General features: G+C 46.9%; 1 protein-coding gene across 1 annotated transcript; it reads left to right on the top strand.

Annotated features, from left to right (window-relative positions):
• The first annotated feature begins 19,081 nt into the window (after positions 1-19,081).
• On the top strand, positions 19,082-25,007 carry LOC114612597 (tubulin alpha-3 chain). The gene is made up of 5 exons (XM_028757564.1): positions 19,082-19,130; positions 21,682-21,904; positions 22,172-22,320; positions 22,612-23,292; positions 24,623-25,007. Exons 1-5 carry the CDS (start codon positions 19,128-19,130, stop codon positions 24,917-24,919), a joined length of 1,353 nt encoding a protein of 450 aa, XP_028613397.1. The 5' UTR covers positions 19,082-19,127; the 3' UTR covers positions 24,920-25,007.
• Positions 25,008-25,336: the final 329 nt, after the last annotated feature.

The following is a 25,336-nucleotide window of genomic DNA, read 5'->3' as shown; positions in this document are numbered from 1 at the left end:
GGATGACACCGGCAATCTAGAGCTTGGTGATCGGGAGCAAAGGGGTTTGACAAGAGCTCTGTTATGGGAGAGCAGTCACAATGTGGCCACACAACCCTACTGTGGCTGAGATCAAACAGGAGTTTGGCAAGGTTACTAACTCTGACCTCAAGTTAGTCTTTGGGTGATTTGTAAACCAATCAATGAAAACCTTGAGCTCACCACGTGGCCTTAGTCAGTCCACACTTAGTAAGAAGCTCTAAGCCTGAAAGCAAATGTGTACAGAAAAGGGCACGTTAATGATGATCTGGTACAATCAATGGCCTGCTGATCATAGAGAACCCACTGAATTGAAAATGGCTTGGGGTGAGTGACATGCCTAAGTCCTTTCACGTACAAAACCTACTTGAAGACACTGACACTTGTAATCAAAGTGTCTCCAAAAATATAATTTTCTTTGTTGCCTTTTTGTAAGTAGGTAGCCACTTAAGACGGTCAATCTCAAGGTTCTCAATCTCTGGGTTGTGACCCCTTTGGGGGTTGAACAACCCTTTCACGGGGGTCACCTAAGACCATCAGAAAACACATTATAGTTGAGGGTCACCACAACATGAGGGGCTGTATTAAAGGTCACGGCATTAGGAAGGTGGAGGACCACTGGTCCAGATGAAGACTGTGCAGGGTGTCATTGGTAAGGTAAAGATCCAGAGAACCACTTGACCTCTGACCTCACTCTCTCCATCTCTCCAACCCCACTGACACAGTTGCATACACCCCACCCAGTCTAATTTTCTCCAACTTGGTGATAACAATGTGGTGAGTTGGGGTACACAGGCTGTTTTAAAACATTGCAATGTTTTGATATTTGCTGACTTGGAATGAAACATAAGGCATACCCAGAGCTGGCACCCGGGCAAGCTAAATGCCTTGGCCATCTGCTCTTTTGCAGCGCTTATATCTCGGGTCCCGTTTGTTATTGTAACTGCCACTTTTACACTGGGGTGCAGATCCGAGCCCCATCCTAAAGCCGTCTCCCTCCCGATCCTTATCTCCACACATCTGAAATGATAGCTTGGTATCGCTGCCTTGAAACTTGTATTTGAGCTCAGGGGTGGTTGGTTCAAATGTGACACGGGTCTTTCTTGAGTGACACGGGTCTATTTTGCTAACCTCATCTCTGGCTTCTGGTTTCACAGCGTCCCCCGAGTCTGCACTCTGGTCCCCACTATCTGTGATGCCTCGCTCTCCTTCCACTGCAGCTGAGTCGTCAGTCATGCTACCTCAGCACAGCCGCTGCTGCTCTGCCTTCAAGCCCGCCTACTCTGATTAATTAAATGATTTGTTGACACACTCCAATTTCTGTTTACTCCAGCACAGAAGTTCCAGCCAAGATAATTCCGTCCAGGGCTTCGGGACTCGCCTATGACAAAATGCTGAAGCAGGAAAATGTGTCAGAGTGAGCTCGTGCCCAGGATCTACCAACCTGGCCTCCTCTTCTCTCCTTCCTCCTTATTCACAACACATGAAGTCGTTATCCATCTTTGGTTCTTCCCATCTATTCTGTTTTAAATTCTTCGCCTGATGGTCCTTAGACCGAACTATAAATCTCTATAAGATATTAGCAAATCCCAAATCTACTGTTCCTACTAAAAAAAATCAATAAATGTGAGTTCTTAAGTACGTGTGTGAGTTCAACTTTGTTGAAAAATAAGGTACTTACTAAAAGCTAGCTGTGCTTACAGCACATAGTAGGTGTTGTAGACCGAGAGGAGAATACAGCACCAAAGCCAGAGCTTCACCTTCCAGATGATAAAAGCAAGACAGGGAGGTTAAACTGCTGTTCCTCAGCAGACAGGCAGGGTTGGAATTACTAAGGAAACCGACAAAATATGACTTTGCAACAGAACTGTCCAGAGAACTGTCAACGATGACCAAAACCTCCACATCTCTGCTGCTCAAGAGAATAGCCACGAGTTACTCAGGGTTACTGGCATTTGAAATATGGTGCTATGTACAAGCACAAAACAGAATTTTCAATTTCATTTAATAGGTGTAGCGAGTGTGTGTGTGTGTGTGTGTGTGTGTATACAGACCAAAGGACAACCTTTGGTGCCATCCTCAGGTGCTGCCACACACATGGACCACACTCATGAACACACACACAACCTTCTCACTGGACTAGAGCTCACCAAGTAAGCTAGTAGGGTCCGAGGGTCCTTGTGATTTCAAGGCACACTACAACTGAGCTACCTCCCCAGCCCAGGAATAACATATAACATGCTTATAAAATTTTGATGCCACAGTTCCTGGCCTTCAGGTCGTGGGGAACAGAACAGTGAGTCGAGGAAGAATCTGTCTAAGTAAAAATGTCTGGTGTGACTTCCCATCAGAGATGCCGGCAATGAAATGGACTACTGCGGGAAATACTTCAACCTTTGAAGAAATAAATGCTGTCAGGGACGAAGAGTATGAATTTGAAGTCAAAGAAAGGGTAGCACCTCCCAGAGGTGACTTCCCACTAAGGGACTTCCTGCTACCTCTGACACCTTCAGGAGGAAGAGTAAAGTTCCACAGTCAGACGTTTCAGAGTGGAGTGTAAGTGCAATGCTTGATTTCAGGCCCTGTGAATTCTCAGACAACAGGAGATGAGTCTGAGATCGGGGAGTGGAGAGCTCCCTGGCAGGAGTGTGGGTCAAAACGCCATTCATGGGGAGATGGGAACACATGTCTCTTTACCTCAGATAGGAATTCTATCCAGAACAGAGCAAAGTGACCCCAGGTTAATGAACAGTGAGGCTGAGGGCCTGTTTGTAGAGTGAGAGGTTTCTTAGAGGAGTGTCCGCTGACACAAAAAAGAATGGTATTAGCAAAAAGGCCGACCATGCCAACAACCTGAAAGCTGCCCCTTTGTCTGGCCTCCTGCCTCCCATTTGCCCTAGCACACCTCACGCTAGACCACAGGCAACCAGGGAGCAGGGGGGAGCAATGGGAGGAGTCTGATGTGGGGCTCTAGTGCCTCCTGGTTTTACTAAGGAACCTGGGTTACCATTACTCGCTGCCATAAATCCTGTGTCATTTTATTTTATTGTCATGACTACGGGGCCAAGTCGTCTCGGTTCCATGGTGGTGATGGAGTGGCCACGCTATGCTGAGAGGAAAAGCTGCACTACAGCAGCATACTAGTGACGCCGAGAACAACGGCAAGATTCAGTGAACATCTGTAAGTCTTACAAGGTATTTCACTATCTGTTGCTCTACCATTGTGTTCTTGTAGCCCCATGAGGTGGGAACCCACATCTGCACTTTGCGGGCAGAGCCCCAGAGACACGGGGAGGCTGTGGGGTTTGTCTGGGGTCATGTGCCACGGGGCTCCAACATTTAGAACCCCGTCTTATCAGTCTGGATCTAGATTCTCTGCCTTTCCTCCCTCGTCCGCCATCTCCCTGCCCCTGTTCATTATTCATCACCTAGGTGACACGCTCAAACTACTCAAAGACACTCGGACGATAACCCAGGGGGTACGCCATAAATGATTCTCTTTATAGAAAATCTCCCTCGTGGCATGGCTTCATCCACACCACTCACAAAGCCAAGTGAGTCCTGCTTGATCAGGTGTTAACTGTTCCTGGGCTGTCACAGAAGTCACCGGACTCAGTTAGCAGAAGTCCTTCCAGGATCAATAGTCAGTGCGGGCAGAACCCTTCATTACTTATCTCTGCAGTTCCTATCAGACTCTCCTTTATCTTCAGATATCGAGTGCTCCTCAGATGCCTATCAGATCAAAATAATAAATCTGATTGTTCTATGTGCGTGTGTGTGCGAGCACTGGGCAGGATGGTGTTTATGAGTGGTGTCATTAACCCTCTGGCTGCACAAGCCTTGGAGTCAGGCCTCCTCTAAAACACAAATGGGAACCCCGGCTCTCCAGGTCAGTAGTTGTCCGAGTCTGTCCCAGGAATAACTCTCAGCTGTCACTTAGCTCACGCTTCCGCCCCCGTTGGCTGATGGGAGGACTGTATGGCCCAGCACATCTGCTTCAGGAAGGGTGGCGCTGAAGACCTAGTATCTTAGGTATGGCTACTATTACTGTGATGAAACATCTGGACCAAAGCTACTTATAACTTCTACATAGTTTGTACACTGTCAAAGGAAGTCAGGGCAGGAACTCGTGCAGGGCAGGAAACTGGAGGCAGGAAGTCAATGAAGAGGCCATGGAGGAGTGATGCTTACTGGCTTGCTTCCCATGGCTTGCTCAATCTGCTTTCTTATAGCACTCAGGACCACTAGCCCAGGAGTGGCACCACCCACAGTGGGCTGGGCCTTCCCACATCAATCACGGAGAAAATGCTCTACAGGTTTGCCTCTGGCCTGATGTTATGGAAGTATTTCCTCAATTGAGGTTCCCTCCTCTCAGGTAACTCTAGCTTGTGTCAAGTTGACATAAAACTAGCCAGCACACCTAGTATTAGCGTTCAAGCTCCGTGTGGGATCAGCTGTGGCACTTGGGGACCTGTATGAGTCTAACTCCTCTCTGATTTATCTCTGCTTCCTCCAGGACGCCCACAGGAACTTCCTACATGCAGATCTGCTAGGCATACTTTAACACACAGTGTTCCCACAGGCTTGTGTGTTTGAACAAGGTGGTGAAGCTGTGCAAACGTCAGGGGAGGTGAACCCTGGCCATATAAGGGCAGGCTATAAGATCTTACAGCTGAGCCCACTCTTCCCCCCTTCCCCCCCCCACTCCTCTCCACTTCCAGCACTTTAGAGACACAGCAGGGAGGCTCTCCTTACAGATGTGAATGAAATCCAGAGCTGTCCTCAGCTCCCCACCCTTGAGGTCTCCTGTCAAATGGATTATAAGGAGACACTCAGCATAGTGTGCAAGCCAGTCAGGGTTCCTTACAGGGTAGGGTGGGACACCTCCTAAGGAGGAGAGGGGCCAATGGACACAGGGACCTTGCAGAGGAAAACAGCCCAATAGTGTAAGAATGGGCAAAGGCTGAGGGACCCTGCAGAGCAGCACCCTCTGGGAGGTGGCAGAAAGTGGAAAGAGACACAGTTGTGCCCAGCTACATCTTCAGGCAGGCTTTACACTAGCTTTTCTGAAGAACGCAGGTGACTGACAGGCCCATTCGGATGAAATCTTAAAGGAAGAAGCAATTATGTTTTGTCTTCACCAGAACGTCTCTGCTGTTCAGTAACCTTACAGATTTTCAGCAGCTCAGAATGCCATGTCTCCATCCTGGGCCAGAGCTGGGACTCAGATCTCATTCTTGTGACCAGTAATCATGTAAACATGCAGATGAAAAAGACTTAGAGAGGGTCTCTCATTTAGGGTTGCCAGGGTCTTGGGCTTGATCTGTGGTAGGCAAGCGGTTGGAGAACCCTGCTATTATGGTTGTGGTCCCTCACGTCTGAACTGGGCACAAATGGAGGACTCCCTCTCTCAATGGGGCTTCTCTTTCTCTGCCTGACCTTGTCTGGAGAGTGTCCCGAGCACAGGTGCCTGGCCTTGTCTGAAAAACAACCTTGCTCAGGGCTCTCTGCAAACACAGCATAACTCAGCACACAAGTCCTGCTCTGGCTTCCCGACTGCATGACAATTAGGTACTGTACTATGACAGATTAACTCTTCCCACCAGCATGATAATTGGGTACTATGTTATGACCAACTGGTCCTTTCCTCTTATACTCATAACCCCACCCCTGGGACAACAGAGTAGAGCTGTCTTGCTGCATTGGTCTCTGGAAGTCCTTCCGTCTTACTCACGGATGTCTGAACCCTGCCTGCTTCTGTTCCCTTTGTCCTCCCTGCCCAGAGGGAGACCCACAGCAAGCACGAGTGGCCCTCATAGGTGGTGTCTTCTAAGAACAAGGACAACAGCAGATTTCTAGAACGCCGGCTGAGGCGCACCACTGGGATCCATCTCTCTTTGCCCCTCCACTGACTTTGTACAGCCTCACATTTGTTAAAATGTGAAGTTAAGCTCATGCTGGCCTGGAATTTACTCTATAGCCCAGGCTGGCCTCTAATTCACAGTAATCTTCATCCCTCAGTCTCCTGAGTGCTGGACTTTGGGTTGTGCACCATACAGCCTGGTAGTGTGAGGCTTGTTAAAGGGAAATGTCACTAACAAGGAAAGTGATCCACTGCCTTCATGAGGACCTGACTGAACAGAGGGAACCGTTGTGTGTCCACACACGGTCCAGGACAAGACAAGAAACATCATCCTGGCTGTGTGGAAGAGCTGAGCGTGTGGGTGAGAACGGTAGTCACTTTAAAATATTTTCCTTTGGGGGGGAAATGACAACCACAGTACCCGACAAAGCATTTGTGGAATTCCATAAAGTCCCCAATGCACACTAAGCCAGACTCTCTGCATGGCCTGCAGAACTGCCGTGTTCAGAACTTGGAACATGTAGACTGCTGCTGTGGGTGGGTGCCACAGCTCAGGAGCCCAGTGCTAGGGAGACAGACACAGGCGGGTCCCTCAGCTGTGCAGTCAGCTACCTAATCATACAGCCTTGGGTCCCAGTGTGAGATGTGGAGGGCGCCTGAGGACAGACGTGTAAAACTGTCTTCTGGACTGCACCCTCATATACATGTGTGTTCAGGTGTGCCCCTGGCACATATATATGCACCCTTATACACACGTGTGTGCAGGTATTCCCCTGCCACATATACATGCACCCTCATACACGTGTGTGCACCTGCCACATACACATGCATATTCATACACATGTGTGTGCAGGTGTGTACCTGCCACATATACATGCACCCTCATACACACACATGTGCAGGTGTGCACCTGCCATATATACATGCACACTCATACACATGTGTGTGCACCTGCCACATATACATGCATCCTCATACACATGTGTGTGCAGGTGTGCACCTGCCACATATACATGCACCCTCATACATATGCACGTGCAGGTGTATCCTTGACACATACACATGCATATTCATACATGTACAAGCACTCCCCTGACACATATACATGCATAAAAGAACAGGATGGGGAAGCAGACTTTTCTTTTCTCTCTCTTGTATATTATTTATTTGCAGTGCTGTGGATTGAACCCAGGACTTGGGCATTCTGGGTAAACATTGTGCCACGAAAATACACCCCTAATTCCTTAATTTAAAAAAAATTATCCTTTGTTAGTGTTTGAATATGAATGAACACTTCATTTACCCTAAGAGATAACTACCTGTTATAAAAAATAGTAAAAAGTAAAAGGGAATACCTGGTAAACACATGAATGATTAAATAAAAGTAAATATCATTGGCTAATGTTTTTCTGAACTTGTGTGTAAGAGAGAGAGAAAGAGAGAGAAACGGAGACAGACAAACAGAAATAGGGACAGAAAGAGAGAGCCCTAATAACTTTACTCAACATTTTTTTCTAGCTGCGCACACTGAGATCCACAATTCAGCAGAAGTTTGGGCATAACACAAAGGAGAGGCAGGGAAGGCGGCAGAGGCTGATGAGAACCTCTGAAAGGGCTGGGGGACCACTCAGTGAGTGAAGAGCTTCCCACATACATGTGAGAACTGGAGTCTGGATCCCCAGGACCTATGTAAGGTCAGGCTGAGATGGCAGCTGCCCACATTCCCATAATGGAGTGCAGAGACAAGATATTCCCGGGGCAAACTGGCTAGATAGACCAGCTGGGATTGGTCATCTCCCAGAGAAGAAACCTTGCTCAATAAATACAGTGGGGAGCAGTCAAGGAAGACACCTGGCATCAGCTTGGGGCCTTTACATGCACCTGCACACATGTTAAGTATGCATATGATTTACATACATGATGCACACACACAAACCAATAAGGAGCCTAAGAGAAGACATGAAGTGGACTCTATAAAAGTGCTGAAACACTTGGTGTTTGTGTGTATTCTTCCCTTACATGTTTTGTTGATACCACACACTAATTTATGTTCTTTCCTTAAAGCACTTCATAGCAGGAAGATATGGTTTTTGCACGTAGAGAGTACAAAGCCCTCTGGGATTGTGATCTGCCTTTCCATTTCTGACCGTCAGAAATACTGTCCGTTCGTAACTCATCCATCTGCAGTAAGAAACACTAACACACCACAGAGACTGGCATCAGTAGATCACTGGCCACGCTATGCAAATGAAGGAGCCAGGGTCAGGACACTCTGAAGAGCTCAGCCCTATCTCCAGGAAGCACCTGCACTCTACAGGGCTGATGACCACACCGGGTGCAGGAAGTCAGAGATCAGAGGCCGGAAAGCCAGCCCACCACTGCCCAGGGTTCCAAAGTTTGTCATCTTCATCAAATGTTGGATTTCATTATTATCATTTATTTATTATAATTTTTTGAGAAAGTCTAATGTAGTCTGGCTGTCTTCCAACTTGCTATGAAGCCAAGGGTGACCTTGAACTCCTGATCCTGTTGCCTCCCTTTCCCCAGTGCTTGGATTTTAGGCATGGACCACCATGCCTAGTTCAATGTGGTGTTGAGGGCTGGACCTGGGACTTCATACATGCTCTAGACAAGCATCTTACCAACTGACTACATCCCCACTTTTATGAGCAGCCCAACATACGAATCTTTTATTTGCAATGCATTTAAAAAATGACAACCAATTCAAAAACTTGTTAAGAGCCCAACATGGGTCTTTCCTGTGGAGAACAATACACTTGGGACCAGTTTTGGCTTGGGAACTGTTTGTGTGAGACTCTGGGACAACCTGGTCTCTAAGGTCTCTTTTTACTTAAACAGTTTTATGATTTTCATTAAGCTATGCTGGGGTTTAAATCACAGTGGCACAAATCCAATTAAAATTGCAGCTGCAAATGTCAGAACAAAGACTCAAAGTCACAGGCACCTAGACAAAAACGAGTCCTGAGAGAAGCCATTCACCATTCATTACTTTCAGTAAAGTAGCTGGTAGCAACAAGCCAGGAGGAAGATCATTAAATCTAATTCAGGAAATGGATCCGTTTAGGTCCTGGCTATAACTTTCTTGAGACTAGGGAATAATAGACTTTTGATATTGGTTGCCATTATCGACTGGAAGCTGCTTTCATTTTCTGAAATGGAAGGATTACTTGGGTGCTGATAATATATGACCTTACATCTGAGAGAGGGAAAGGGAGAGAGAGAGAGAGAGAGAGAGAGAGAGAGAGAGACAGGCCCTTAAGGGAATTCACTGAGTCCTGTAAAATCACTGGTCCCATTGGTTCAGAGGCACATGCATTGTGGTTATGATCCACAGCTATGACTCTGCTGTCTTAAAGTACCTCAAAGCATCCCCTGTGGCCTAGCAAGAAGGTTCCAGAAAAGATGAAGGCACATCTACACATGCGATTCATTCACTGTGAGACCTTATACTTCCCGAACTTACTTTTCATGTAAAAAGAAAGAAAGAAAGAAAGAAAGAAAGAAAGAAAGAAAGAAAGAAAGAAAGGAAGGAAGGAAGGAAGGAAGGAAGGAAGGAAGGAAGGAAGGAAGAAAGAAAGAAATTGTGAGAGGATTAATCAACACATGATATGCAAAAGGTTAACATAAAAAAAGACACAGTGAAAGCTGACTGAGAATGTAAACAACAGATTAGTTGGGTTTGAGTTTTTTTTTCTAAGAATACCTCACAGGCCAGGGGGATAGCCCAGTTAGTAAAATTCTCACCGCCCACATGTGAGGCCCTGAGATACATTCCCATATAACAGCAGTGCATGGTGGTGTGTGCTTACTGGACAACAGCTCTAGGGACAGAGAGGCAGGAAGATCTCTCTGACTCACTGGCCAGCTGCCCAAGCCAACTTAGTAAATTCCAGACCAGTGAAGACATTGATAAAAGAAGTGAGAACTGGCATGAACATGTGCTCATGTGTGTGTGTGCATGCACACACACACATACACACTCAAATATTCTGAACAATTCAAGGGAGAGTTTTTCAGAACACATAAGATACAAGAAGTTTGTACCAGTCGTTGGCTGGAGTTAGACTCTGAGCATAGGAAATTACAAATAGCCCAAAGCTTCACTTAGCTCTACTGCGGCCAGCTCCACACATTGTGACCTACGCCATGACGGTGTCAGATATGTGGACATGTTAGTCAGTAATTCAAGACACTGAGGAAATCCAAAGATACTCTCCACATGCACAGAACTATGTTACCTTACTATTTATGCAGCTTGGTGTATCTCAGAGCATCACAAATGCCCCCATTAAAACACGAGCTCCTTTATTCTACCACACTGTCAGGTTACAAATTAAAGCTAATCAATACAGCTAAGCAACATCAAGGCCAGCACATGCTGTCCAAGCTCAGACTGTGCCAAGAATTTAGTTTATGAAAATGGTCCGCTGTGTTGGCCACAGCTGCTGGCCTATGAGACCTTCCTCATTGATGCTTCCATGAGACTGACAACCAGACACCAGACTTTCAAATAATAACTAAAACAAGATGCAAGAATGTTCTAGAAGACAATTAAGGTCAGAGAAAAAACCTCAGGCTTGTGCATCCTGTCACTTTGTTTTGGTAAGGAAGAATCCTTTCAAAATGAGCCATCATTTAAAACTTCTGACATTATGGATTGATGTTTTGGTTTAGGAGTTGCTGTGTTTGTTTGTTTGTTTGGGATACGACCCTTCTGTCTCAGAACTTGGCTCTTTAAGACATAGATCTGGCTGAGAAGACTGCTGAGTGAGTGAAGACCTAGCCTTGCAAGCATGAGGGCATACATTCAATACAAGGCCTATATAAAAAGCCAAGCATGATGGCACATTTTGGAACCCAGCACTGAGAAGTGGAGATGGTTGGGATCCGGGAGTGTACAGCCAGCTCACCAAGACTACCTGGTGATTTCCAGGATATTAAGACTCCGCCCCCAAAATGAGGTGAATCATGAATGGCTTCCAAGGTTGTCTTCTGGGCTCAAAGTACAGGCACACATGCATGCTCTTCCTCCCTCCGTCTCTGATTCTGTCTCTCTGCCTCTCTCTTTTTCTCTCTCTCCTTTTCCCTCCCCTCCCCCTCTCTCTAAGTAAATAAAAGGCATGCATCTAACCTTCACCCCATTTTTGCTATCTCCCCAGCCAAGAAGATGAGATACAGATTGCTTGAAATACGGGCTAACAGCTGTGTTTTTTCTGGCATTCCAACACTCTGAATATAGGTCTTGGCAATTGAAATTCTAGCTTGCAAACTGCCATGAAGTTCTCTGGGAGTTTATCAATTTGTGTTTAGGGACTTTTCAAATAGAAAAAAAATAAATTATTAGTGTTTTCATAGGCAGTTCCAAACTCCAAATTGTGTCAAGGGTAACATGCTTGAAAGGCCAAGGCGGAATGAGGTAACCACAAGAGAATGCCATAACTCTACCCAAGGAACAACTCATATGATTTTAAAATTTTGCTAAAATTCTGTAAGTTTGTACCACAGGATATGGTACATTCTTGCACCTTGAAAATACCGAATGCAGTTTTCAAAATAAACATGTAAGGCCTTGAGAATTAGAAATCCAAATGGCTGCCATAAAAATATTTCCTTGTGTGTGAAGCCACCTCTCAGATGAGTTCAGTCTATGGTGCACTCAATATGTCTGTCCATATTGCCACAGGGAGGGGAGCCTTTTCATTGTTAAGCAGCTGGGGCATGAAGGCTATAAGTCCAAAGGTCATATGGGAATTCATCACACACATATAGTTTTCTGACCCTAGAATCACTATTTAGTTATTCATTTGCACCTTAATTCATGGACTGGAGTGTAGGCTGCATAATATTCAGACTCAGGCAAGGATAGGTACATTGTAACTGCTGAAACATTTGGAAGTGAGTGAGAGGAACAAGGGCTTCCAGCACAGAGGTAGGACATCTTCTACCCCTTCAGGTCCTGGGTCTAGCCTCAACACTGCAGAAGAGATTAGTGAGATTGTGTGTGAGTGAACTTCCACGCGACAGTGAGTGGTTACACCATCAGTGGGAGGCAGCGGCACCTCGGCAAGCTGCAGGCTGGCTTACTAGACAAACTGGTCACTTAAATCCTAAAGGAACTGCGGAGACAGGAGCTGTGGGTTAGCAGGAAGAGCATCCACCCAAAATATCCTGAGGTAGAGCCTTTTAACTCCACAGCTCAAGGGTTTCTCATGTTTTGAGAATCAAACAACAGATGTATGGATGGATGGGTGGATGTACGTATGTATGTATGGACAGACAATACAGAGATATCAGAGACTGATGATAACTAGTTGTTCTTGGAGGTTGTGTGTGCTGAGACTGTTTTGGAATCTAACATTTTTCACAGAAGCACTGGGTCATCCCCCACAGCCACCACAAAAGCATGGAGCACTGTAAAGATTTAAGAATCCTTAAGTAAGTGAACACTCAGAGCTCAGTGTCTCACCAGAAGCCTCCTTCAGCCCAGACAGAACAAGTCACACAAAGCATATAACCAGATACCTCAGAGTGTAACAAACTGCTTAATCAAAAAGCACAGAAGGCATTTGAGCTCTGAGAAATTGTATTATTTGCTGGGATTTACTTGGCTTTATGGTAAGGTGGTAAAAATGTTCTTTTCCACCAAACCTAAAGGCGGAAGACATTGTGACTGTTCCATTTCCAAATGTTAGAAGGGCCTCCCCGTTCTACTAATTCTTGCACGGGGATATATTACTTGATTTAATAGTAATTCAAGAGTAACTCATTCAAGATTAATAAGCACTGCAAAGGTAGGTGCGTCAAACAAGGAAACACTGTACACTAACAGTGTTCTTAGAGATAATTTCCAGTGTAAATTTGACTGGATGTATAATCATCTAGGAGACACACCATCGGGCATGTCAGTGAGGACATCTTAGAGACATTTAGCTGAAGATCGAGGACACATCCTGAAAGTGGGCAGCCCCATCCCAAGGCTGACAGAGAGAGTAAAGCCAGCCGGAAGGCTCAGCAGGGAAAAGCACCTTCCACAAAAGCCTACGGACCTGAGTTCAGTCCTGGGGCTTACATTAATTAGAGAAGCAATTTCACAGGTCTGTCCTCTGACCTACACCCCACCCCACGCACATACACTCACACTAGAGCGTGCCCACCCACTCACACATTGCCTCACACCCCGACTCACACACTCTGCCTCACACTCTCACACTCCATCTCACAGGCTGCCATCGCTTCCCTGCCATCAAGGGCTGTATCCTCAAACTGCGAGGCTGAACGAATGCTTCCTCCCTAACGTTGTTTTCCTGAAATGTCTTCCCGAGGCAAAGCCAGGCCACTAGTGCGGCTGCCCACCATCCCTGTGCCTCCTCCACACACACTTTTTGTTTCTTCAGAAAGAAATGACACAAAGGCCATGCACACTTTTCTCCTTGACGGGCTTTAACTGCACAGAATGCTTTTAATTTCACCATTGTCCAAGCAAAATCATTTCTCGGTTTACTTTTCTTAGCAGATGAGAAGAAAAACTAATAGATCAGCAATGTGTTGGACAAGTTATCTGTAAGAATTTGGTGATTTGTAGTAAATAAACTAACTGACTGAAGTACCTAGGTCAGAACAGTGTGCACCAACCCACAAGTGCTGGAACGGGAAGGACCGTCACTGGTCTCTATTCCTACTCTCTCCAGTTTCATTTCCCTATGTATCCCGTGTGTATGCATCGTACCCTATTAGCGAAAGCCGTCAATTCATTTATAATTGGGAAGGAACAGTCATCTAGTTAGCAAAGACTCACCAAGCATCTGATGTGTGCCAAGCAACTGAGTAGCAAGTAACAAAAAGTGTTCCTGACAAAGGCCTTCAAGGGTGGTACAGCCTGAGCTCCCTCCTGAGTGGGGCACCACCTGGAATTATGCCTTTGTTTGTCTCCACGTGTAGTGTGCATCTGTGCACAGGATGGGGACTGTCTTGCCACTACTGGATCTCCAGAGCCTGGAGCAGAATAGACCCTCAGGAACTCAGGAAATACTTTCTGATGTAATGGCTAACTGATTACACACACACACACACACACACACACACACACACACACACACACGAGCGTATTTCCAAGAAGGGAGATAACAGCTCTGTACACCACATCAGGAATCCAGACTTCATCTCACAGCCAGAGGGAAAACTGGGATGGTTTCCCACAGGAGAATGGCAGGATCTGATCTCACACATGGCATGCAAGTTTCCCAGAGAAAATTGGCTGGGGTGCAAAAGGATGAGGCTGATAAGCCCCAGGCCGGGCCCTATGCACACATAAGACTATCTCAAATCAATGGTCCTCGACAAGAGGTTTAGACGGTAGAATCAAAGGTCTCAGGGACAATGTAATAGAGAGAGAAGTCTCCAGACTGTTGTGTGCAATGTGGAGATACCTTAGTGGATGGAGTGTTTGCCCTGAAGCACAAGGACAGAAATTAGAATCCCTGAACCACTTTAAGGGGGAAAAATCCAGCATAGTGGCATATACTCATAATCCTAGCACTACAGAGGCAGAGGTAGAGGCGGGACAGGTAGATCTGGTCAGCTGCCCTAGCCTACTTGGTGAGGGAAGCCAATCAAAACAAATAAACAAAATAGGGGGTGGGGATTTAGCTGGCTATATGTGACTGACTTCTGAGCACCTCACATAAAATACACACACACCACACACACGCACTTACACACAATCAAGGAGCCCGGGTCTGAATCCTTGGCTGGCTGAGTGATGTTAATATGCTTTAAGCAATCAAAGGAGTAAGCACCAGAGGCTGTGGATAGTCTTGTGAAAGGTTAAGAATTCCAAACCACGCCGGTTGTGGCCGGGGACGCCTTTAATCCCCAGTACTCTAGAGGCAGAGGCAGGTGCATCTCTGTGAGTTCAAGGCCAGCCTGATCTATATAGCAAGTGTCAGATCAGCATGTCAGGCCAGTGCAGGCTGCACGGCAGGAGCCTGTACAACACTTAGAAAGCAGGGTAAGAGGGACAGGCATATGACACCAGCATATGGTACATAATGAGACTTTGTATCAAACCAGAAAACATACACACCAAAGTAACCAAAGACTTCCGAGGTGGGCAAGTGTACCTCAGGCTTCTGCATGGCATCCAGGAAGACTGCCACCAGACAATCTGAAAAATGAGTCCGACTGAAACTGTAAGTTAACCCTGAACACTTCAGCAAGTTGCCACCTGAACACACGTCTCCTCTGCAGTCTCGGGATGCTTGGTGTGCTACTGGTTAAGCATTAGCTGCTGATGGCTGTACCTTCCTGGTGTCAGACTAGTCTTCAAGTTGAATCGCTGAACTATGCTGACAGGGGCCAGGCCTAATACAATCTCCAGCCGAAAGGGGAGAAAAACTCATTATGAAGCCATCTGTCCTGAGATCCTGTCCTGGTTTCTAAGCCAAAGAAATCAGAGTAGTTCTAAGAATTTAAATAGCACACCCAGTGTGCGCACGCTCTGTTGACACCTGGCCGGCATGCTAGCTTGCTGTACGACAGCCAAGCCCTCGGACAGCTGCACAGGTGTATTACCAAGTGGGTCCCCAGGCTGCTGCCTTTATCTCCACAGGAAGTAACCAAGCAGAAGGTCAAGACTCCAGACAATGGGCAGTCCACTGTTTCCACTAATATCTTCCCTTCTGTAGACTTTGTTTTCAGCCTTATATGAAGATACTTGTGTAAAGCAAAATTAAAAGATATCAGCTGTGCTGAAATTAATAGAACAGCCAATGTGAATCTCAACTGTGGTAGGGAGAGTTTCCTGGAGTCAAGCCTTTCTCTCCTAATTTCATCTAGTCTTATATTCCTGGTCCCTATCCTTTCTCTCTGTGTTCTGTGGGTCAGGGTCTCCTGTAGCCCAGACAAGTGTAGAGCTGTCAGGGATGACCTTTGACTCCTGATCTGGCCCTGGGAATACAGGCATGGCCGCCATGTCTCTTACACCACGCTTCAGATGGAGCCCACGGGAGAGGAGCTGCCCACAGGAGCTTCTCTGAGACCTGGGTGTGTAAATGATGTCAAGGTCTGTGGGGGCGATGGGTTTCTCCTCCGTAGGAGATCCAGGTGAACAGAGTTGAACACCACCATTAGCTCCGTGTGGGAAACTCATTCCGGGCTTCACATACAGCAGATAGAACCTGGGGTCTTATGCATGCTAGGCAAGTACTCTGTCAACTGAGACAGTTTAATCAGAGCTTTATAAGCAAACACTGAAGGACAGATGGGTTGGACTAGGCTCTCCCAGGGGAGGGAGTAGGCCAATGCATTGTGCTGTGAATTTTAAAGAAAATTGTATGAATATGTATGAGGTGGGTGGTGTTCTGATGGAGTAAGGTGACCTTATTTCCCTCCCGAATCACGGTGAACTGGATCTGCATTTCACAGTATTTCTTTACATGAGCCTCTAGGAAAGCCCACAGAGGGGGCATCAGATCCACAGTGACACTAGGTCTTTTGAGGACGCAGACCATCAAATATTCCACACAGATGTGGGTACTGCAGTTTCTGATCTAGTGGGAACGGTTTGGCTGCAGCTGCAGCCATGTTTAACCACAGAGGGGAGTTCCGATATTCCATCAGGAACACAGCTACCACAGCAGTCCTTCTGTTTATCAACTGTTTGCCTATCCAGTATCAATCTAACCCAGATCTTATCCTTCATTCATATTTATAGCTTTATCGTTCAAGCAAAATCTTTCCCAGGGCTCAGTATGTCATTATAAAAAACTGACCAAACACCCACCTCCCACTACTGTGAACCTGGATTGCCATCCACAGGAGAGAAGCTGTCCACAGGAGAGAAGCTGTCCACAGGAGAGAAGCTGCCCACAGGAGCTTCTCTGTGTAATGAGAACAATCCTAGTCTGTGGAGGTGATGGGTTTCTCCTCCGTAGGAGATCCTGGTGAACAGAGTTGAACACCACCGCTAGCTCCGTGAGGGAGACTCATTCCGGGCTTCACATACACCTGAGTGCTACTTCCAGAGCAGGGCAAGCAATAAAAGCACGGCCGTGGCCTTCACACCACCCCCAGCACCCGCATCTGCTCCACCTCAGCTTCCCCATCAAGGGCCTTTTTCCCCTTTGCTTGCCAGTCATTTATCTTCCTTTACACATCCGAACACCAAACCCTCAGCTGTAAACTGTATGCTGACCTGGACCCTGGGTCCAAGATGGCCTACCTATCCAGACACTCAGGTTCTGAATCCTGGTAACCTTAGTGACAAAATATAATGAGGCTTGCAACTGACAACCCTGACACCACCTTCAGAAGGCGAAACATAATACCATTTTTTTGGGGGAAGGCAACTTTTCATTATCCACAGAGCCAGAAAACTGCCCGTACTCTTTGGCCCAGAACACTAACTCAGTGTTCTATCAGAAATGACCAGAGACACATGGTGTTCGTTCTGTGGCTGTAACAAACACCATGGCCAAGAGCAACTAACAGGAGGAAAAGATTTATTTGGCTTATATTTCCGGGTCAGTCAATACCCGAGGGAAGTCAGGGAGGAACCCAAGCAAGAATTTGAAGAAGCAGAGACCATAAAAGGAACGTTCCTTAGTGGGGCTTGCTCATACTCTGCACAGCTAAATATCCTTAGACAGCCCAGGACCACCTGTCCAGAGAACAGTGCTACCCACAGTAGGCGGGGCCTTCTACGTCAGTCACTCACCAAGACAATCCCCCATATGCTTGCTCACAGCCCTATCTGATCTGGGCAACTCCTAAGTTAACAGATAACCAGGATACACGGGAACAGGGGTGCCTATGACCTGGAACATGGTTTAGATGATAGAGTACTTGCCTGCCATGCAAGATAAACCGGGTTTGATTCCCAATACCACATAAACCAAGCACGGTTATATAGGTTTATATCACCAGCACTTGGCAGGTAGAGGCAAGAGGATCAAAAAAGTCTTAAGCTGTCCTGGGCTGCATAACAAGTTCAAGGCAGACCAGGATACATCTGACTCAAGAAATAAATACATTTTTAAAAAAATCTGCAGCTATGGTTTCTCCATTATGACTGACTATACCCTCAAACTGCGAGCTAAAACACTCTTTTCCATAAAAAACAAAAACAAAAAACAAACAAACAAAAACAAAGTATGGTGGTACATTTCTGTAGTCCCAGCTACTCAGGAGGCCAGAAGAGGAGCACGACTTGAGCCTACAAGTTCCCGATTTAATGGAATCACACACATTAAAAGAGTAATTGTATGGTAAGATAATTAAATCTCAGTAAGGTGGTTTTTAAAAAATCTTGTTTGATCCTAGTTACACGAAAAGTCATAAATGTACACACACAGGGACGAAGGACAGCTGACCTCTCTCTAGCTTTACAAACTATCGATTTCCATTTTAGTATTCAAAAGTTCGGATCCATTCTTGGTGGCGGGGGGGGGGGGGGATGTGGAAATTTATGCCAAAAAAAGCCACAATATGCTATATAACCTTCAATTCAATTACGTGCAGTTGCATATCCTGAAGAAGGAAGGTATGTCCACTGAATACTGATCCCCCCACATACATAGCGCATACCTGTAGTCCCAGCACTGAGGCAAGCTAAGACAGAGTTCACCTTACACCATCCCGGGTTACCCAGAGCTACATACCCAAGCCCAGATGACTGTTCACGCAGACTCTCAAACTGGTGCTGTCTTCCCACGATGTACATAACAGGCGCCCAGAAACTCACATCTTTGGGAGAAGGCCTATATCCCCTTCCCTCAGGCCTGGCCAGAGAGCTTTTCTGCATCAGGCGAGACGAGGTGAGGCAAGACATGGTAGGATGGTAGGGGGTGCACAGCCATAAAGCCCTCCCCTGGTCACGTATGCGCAGACCACAGAAACCTGAGCGCCCCACTTGTCCTGCGCAAAGCCGGATGTTGGGGATGCACAGACCTCCAGTCTCCGGATCCTAAGCGCTCTCCCCTCCAGCCACTCCAGAGCCTTCCCGCCAAATCTACATCCAATCAGAAAGTGACACCACTTCAAATCTAGCCACATCCAATCCTAAATGAGATGTGGATCCTAAGCCTGCCTCTGAGGCACTCTGGACCAATGAGTACCCGGGAAGAGAGCGTTAAATACCCGGAGCATCCGGCCTGGACCGTTGGACGCACGAGCGGCGGTTGAGGTGCAGTGCTGAGGATCGGCTGAGGTGCTCTGCTAGGAATTCAGCATGGTGAGAGCACCCCGGGACAGGGTGGGCCCTATGGAAGAGAGAGCCTCATCTCCTCAGGGTCTGGGGTTCTGTGAAGGTGGGCGAGCGAAGCAGCCCGCCTCTCCTTTCCCAGGAACCCAGCCAGGTCGGGGGCGGGGGAAGTGAGATGTTAGATCTCAGAGCCTGGCATCTCCTCTCCCAGGTCCCGGACAGGAGTGGAGTTGGGGTGGTGGGGGTGTTAGGTTTCAGAGCCTGGCATCTCCTCAAGGCCTGAGGTCTCTGAAGAGCGAGATGCACCTTGGGATGTAGAACCTGCCTGCAGTCCCAGCCCTGCAGCGCTTGACGAAAGAGGCGCAAGAGTTCCAGCCCCAGCCTTGTCCAACTCCAGGTCTCAAGAAGAGAGTGTAGATATGGGTTTTTGGAGAGGGAACTTTTTGTGTTTTCCCGAAACCAGTGCCCTTGACTGAGAAAACAGTCAATGACATGGGTTCCAGAAGGTTTTAGAAACTACCAAGCTTTCTGGCCGTAGGAAAGTGAGAGTTACTGAGTCCAGAGAGCTTCAGTTTAAGACTATCTCAGCTTACTGTGTAGGGAAGATGCCCTTGAACTCTGATAGGCCTGCCTTCTGCCTCCTCTGTCAGGATCACAAGTTTGCCACTAGCTCCACCCAACTTCCCAAAGAAGTTTTTTGTGTTTTGTGCCTGCTGCCGTTTGTCATGTTAGGTGGTTTATAAGTGGAATCGTTTGTTCCCGTTAGAAGGTAGGTCTGAGCTAGGCTTGCCACAATCCCAAGCACTGTGGAGGCCGAGGTGGGAAACTTGGATGTCCAAGACTAGTCTGAGGTAGTGAATTTGAGGCCAACATTGGCTACAAGACCTTAAGGGGGAAAAAGTAAAACTGAGAACCTTAAGTTTTTGGTTTGTTTTAAAATGTGTAGGTGTGTCTGCAAGAAGTATGTATTCATGAAGTCTGTTTCCCAGAGAAGCCAGAAGAGGGCATTGAACACCCAGAGGCAGTCACGGGTGTCCCTGCAAGAGGAGAGCTTAACCAAACCATCTCTCCTGCCCTAAGCAGGGAACCTTTTAAAAATCTATATTCACTTAAAAAGAACACATGCTAACAAATACCAGATAAAGATCTAGGTCTAAACAGCCAGAATGTGTTTGGTTTTATGACAGATGTTGGGAGCCAAGTCCTAGCAGAAAGCGGCTACCATCTTTGCAGCCATCTCGAGCCATATACCCTGACGAGAGACTTGTTTCCAGCAGCCCACAACAGCTGAGCACACTCTGATAAACATCTTGTTTTTCTCCCATATCTTGTTTTGTTGTTTAGTGCCCCCAGCTGCAGGGTGCACGTGGCAAAGTGTCTTCAGCTGCGTTCCCCAGCTTGTGCTTATATACTCATGATTTCCTTTCAACAAATGGATCTTGATCAGACACTCTGTCTTCATTCTTTGCATCTTTTGCCCCTCCATCCCTGCTCTCCCTTGCAGACCCCATTGACTGACCTGCAGGCCGGGTCACCTGGCGCCCAAATGTGTGACAGCGTGGGCCGGGTCAGACAGGGTCTCCTAATCCATAGTAGCCCCCTAATTAAGCTGGTTACTGCCATGTATCATTACACTTGACTTGATCATTGGTTTTTTCATTAAAAAAATTACTAAGACACTTCAATCCTATCATTTTGTTCTTACACAATCTTTGATGTGCATGGAATTTGGGAACGTATTCTAGTTTTCTTTCTGTTGCTGTGATAAAACAACCAAAACAACTCTGAGGAGGAAAGGGTTTATTTGACTTTTAGGCTATACAGTCTGCCATCCATGGAAAGCTGTGCAGGAATGGAGGCAAAATATCCTTGTGCGTTCATGTCAGCCAGAGGAGTATTGTGAGACCCTGTCGTAGAACAGAAAAGAACAAATTGGCAGAAAAATAGAAAGCAAGGTGTGTCTAGATGGGCAGATGGAAGACATGGTGACCTGGGACCTATTCTGTCTTTTCTTATCCTTTAGTCTGGCCACCACGTAGTTTTGGATTTTTTGTTTTTTGTTTTCTGTAACTTCTCGATGAGCTAGTTATAGACATTGCATGGAGTCCAAGTCTTAAACTTTAATAATGTGAAGAGTGGCAAACATTTATGCTCTGGGTGATCTGCTACTTAAAGAGTATGGTTAGCCTGGTGTGATGGCGTATGTCCTAAATTTAGCACTTGAGAGGCTGAGGCAAGAGGCTTATCACTAGTTTGAGGCTAGCAAGAGTTAGTGAAACTATATATCAAAATAGGGCAAGTTTAGAGCAGAACAAGCTGCTCGCCCTGTGTGTGTGTGTGTGTGTGTGTGTGTGTGTGTGTGTGTGTGTGTTTTGAGATAGGGTTAGACTTGACTCTACCTAATCTTCTGAGTACTCAGATTATGGGCCTACACAACCATTCCTGGTAGCAGTCAGTTTTAACAGAGATAAAAGGAGTCCCTGAGCATTGTTGTAAATAAAGTTTGAAAATAGACACTAAGACACTACACAAAATTGTATTTGTGTGTCATGCAGTTTCATGTTTCTGTTCTGGTTTCCAGCGTGAGTGTATCTCTATCCACGTGGGGCAGGCAGGTGTCCAGATCGGCAATGCCTGTTGGGAACTGTACTGCCTTGAACATGGTATTCAGCCTGACGGTCAAATGCCAAGTGACAAAACCATTGGTGGCGGGGACGACTCATTCAACACATTCTTCAGTGAGACTGGAGCTGGCAAGCATGTGCCCAGGGCAGTGTTTGTGGACCTGGAACCCACTGTGGTCGGTAGGTGCCTGGGCCCTGGGAGAGTGGGGTGTCTCAGGAAAGCACAGAGATCTGTGCAGAGTAGATAGGCTGTGCATATACATATAGTATGTAGTATTGTAACTTTGTTGGGTGAGAAAATTAAGAGTTGTACGTGCTGTATGATATGTGTACTCAGTGATATATGTGTATGCAGGTATTTCATAGGAGAAGCTGTTGACACACGTGCATAACAATTGAATGGCCCTTGTCTGAAAGACTCATAGTACATATGCCATCTCTCTCTAGATGAAGTGCGCACTGGAACCTACCGGCAGCTTTTCCACCCAGAGCAGCTGATCACTGGGAAGGAAGATGCAGCCAACAACTATGCCAGAGGTCACTACACCATTGGCAAGGAGATTGTCGACCTGGTTCTGGACCGGATCCGAAAGCTGGTAAGAGGATCGCAGAAGAGGCTTCATGTGATGGTTGTCCTGGTCAAGAGGGTCATGGGTAGTAGGGACAAAAGTGTTAGAATCAAGAATCTTAAGTTTACCAAAATGGCTTACTACATAGCCTCTGCTGAGTTGCATCCATAGGTCTTGGTTGTGTTCAAAGTGCAGTGTGTACGTTGTAGACAGTCTGGGTTTGCATCAGTCTGTAGAAATGGGGGTCATGAATGCAGGGTGTGGAAGGCGGAGTGTGGCTTTGTAGGCATTGACTCTCATATTCTGATTTTACCACAGGCCGATCTGTGCACGGGGCTGCAGGGCTTCCTCATTTTCCACAGCTTCGGAGGGGGCACAGGCTCTGGGTTTGCATCTCTGCTGATGGAGCGGCTTTCAGTGGACTATGGCAAGAAGTCCAAGCTGGAATTTGCCATTTACCCGGCCCCCCAGGTTTCTACAGCTGTCGTGGAGCCTTATAACTCCATCCTGACCACGCACACGACGCTGGAACATTCCGACTGTGCTTTCATGGTGGATAACGAAGCCATCTACGACATCTGCCGCAGGAACCTGGATATTGAACGTCCCACCTACACCAACCTCAATCGTCTGATTGGGCAGATCGTGTCATCCATCACAGCCTCCCTGAGGTTCGATGGGGCCCTGAATGTGGACTTAACAGAATTCCAGACCAACCTGGTGCCATACCCTCGCATACACTTCCCGCTGGCAACCTACGCCCCGGTCATCTCAGCTGAGAAAGCATACCATGAGCAGCTGTCAGTGGCAGAGATCACCAATGCATGCTTTGAGCCAGCCAATCAGATGGTCAAGTGTGACCCTCGCCATGGCAAATACATGGCCTGCTGCATGTTGTACAGGGGGGATGTGGTCCCGAAGGATGTCAACGCGGCCATTGCTACCATCAAGACCAAGCGCACCATCCAGTTTGTGGATTGGTGCCCAACTGGTTTTAAGGTAGGACTGGGTGCTGGGACAGTTCTATCTACCAGTAAACAACAGGTTCTGCCTCAGGGCTGTCGCTTTGGGCAAAACTGCCCTCTCCGTGTTAGGCTCCAAAGAAAGCACATGTCGTAATTAAGTTGCTAAGTGACGTATCCTTTCCAAAGAATACTGGGGACCCTTTCTTAAAACCACCAGTTACCAAACCTTAAGTGGGCAGATGATATCTTCTCAGTCAGTGAGGACTCCAAGGGAGGGGGTGTCTCTTGCCAGCTACTCGCTATGCCTTGCCCAGGTTTGCTCCCAGAGGAACCTCTGGTTCAGCAGTAAAGAGCTGGCCTATGGGTTGTACAAGTTAGGGCTGTCTGTCCCTAAGAGTAGGGTCGACCAACACCGAGTGGACGCTGCTAATCTGAGGTGTTGGTCTTTGGTCTGTTTGCTTTTATTATTATATTTTGGTCAGTATCACTGGTTATCACACATTCTTTGCTACTTCTAGTAGTAACTACTACTGATAGTACTACTGGTGGTGTTACTAGTTTCCATGTTTAAAAATGTAAGTTTTAGCTTGGCATTCATGGTGGCACATGCCTATGGTCTCGGCACTCGAGGGAGTTCAGGGTCACCCTTGGTCACACAGTGAGTATCAGAACTATGGAAGGCTGAGAAGCTGCACTGTCCCTGAAGCTTGTGAAGCTTGTATCATAAAACAGGAGGTCCCTGCAGAGTCGAGACACACTGTTCCTCTTCTATGGTGATGCTGGTTGACAGGGATGCAGAGGAGCAAAGGATACATGTTCTTCATTAAAGTGAGAATATACTGCTTGATCAGGGGAGGGTCCATTGTATCTTTTGTCCTTGCTGCTCCCAGCTCAGGTCTGCCAGTGAGTCTAGCTGCAGCTAACAGCCATGTGTTCATGAGGGTGTGAAAGGGTCACCACCTTAGCATATTCCTGAATGTTTATCATCCTTAGCTACAGCATGTTCTCCTCAGAGCTTACTGCTACGTGGGTGTTTTCTACACTGTAAGATTCCAGTCAGTTTCCCCTTAACTACATACACAACATATTGTGGATAGACTTACATGACATACCAGGATTATAGGATTCTCATTCTTTGTGTTGCATTGTGGGTATATGATGGTTTGATATATTCTGTTTCCAGTTTGGCCATTACTGGTACAAGTAAGCACTTTACAATCTTTGAGTATGTTGCTTTGTGCAGTTGATTATTCATCTCCTAAAGCATTTAGATTTAAGCGGGATCCACAGTTCGAGTTTATAGTAAACTATCATTTCTCAGGTAATATATATAAACTTCACTATTTTCTCTCCTCCTCTGGCAGGTGGGTATTAACTACCAGCCTCCCACCGTGGTCCCTGGGGGAGACCTGGCCAAGGTGCAGCGGGCCGTGTGCATGCTGAGCAACACCACCGCCATCGCAGAGGCCTGGGCCCGCCTGGACCACAAATTTGACCTCATGTATGCCAAGCGGGCCTTTGTGCATTGGTATGTGGGAGAGGGCATGGAGGAAGGGGAGTTCTCAGAGGCCCGGGAGGACCTGGCAGCGCTGGAGAAGGATTATGAAGAGGTGGGCGTGGATTCTGTGGAAGCAGAGGCAGAAGAAGGGGAGGAATACTGAGCGCATGGGTCTGGCTGGCAGCCACCCATTTACAGCTTCCCCACCGTTGACACTAAAGAATGTTTACTTATTAAAGTTTCTAAGTGGAGGCATTTTCTTCCCCGTGTGCTGTACTGTCTAACAAATTTCTTTCAAGATACCTGCCTTTTTCAAGTAAATTTCTCCGAGGAAAACAAACCATGTTTCTTAAGAAATGATAAACATGTCTGTAGGTTCCATTTTAAGTTCTAACTAAGGGTATTAGGGTAAGGAGCTTTATTTGTAACGTACTGCTTGACCAGCTCAGAAATGGCCTTTTAACCAGTCGGGCTGCTAGGGAGGGGTCCCTCCGGGCCTCTGGTGTGTGCCCTGGGACTGTTGTTGTGGAGTATCTGACCTCTGGTGTGTGCCCTGGGACTGTTGTCGTGGGGTGTCTGA

This window comes from Grammomys surdaster, unplaced genomic scaffold (genome assembly GCF_004785775.1).
Source record: "Grammomys surdaster isolate TR1022 unplaced genomic scaffold, NIH_TR_1.0 126176, whole genome shotgun sequence".
Classification (NCBI taxonomy): Eukaryota; Metazoa; Chordata; class Mammalia; order Rodentia; family Muridae; genus Grammomys; species Grammomys surdaster.
This window is presented reverse-complemented; position numbering and strand designations above follow the sequence as displayed.

Excerpts from the sequence above, each read along its gene's own strand:
- LOC114612597 (XM_028757564.1), top strand. Across the intron at positions 21,905-22,171 it reads CCTGGAACCCACTGTGGTCG|ATGAAGTGCGCACTGGAACC; the intron begins GTAGGTGCCTGG and ends ATCTCTCTCTAG. Across the intron at positions 22,321-22,611 it reads TGGACCGGATCCGAAAGCTG|GCCGATCTGTGCACGGGGCT; the intron begins GTAAGAGGATCG and ends ATTTTACCACAG.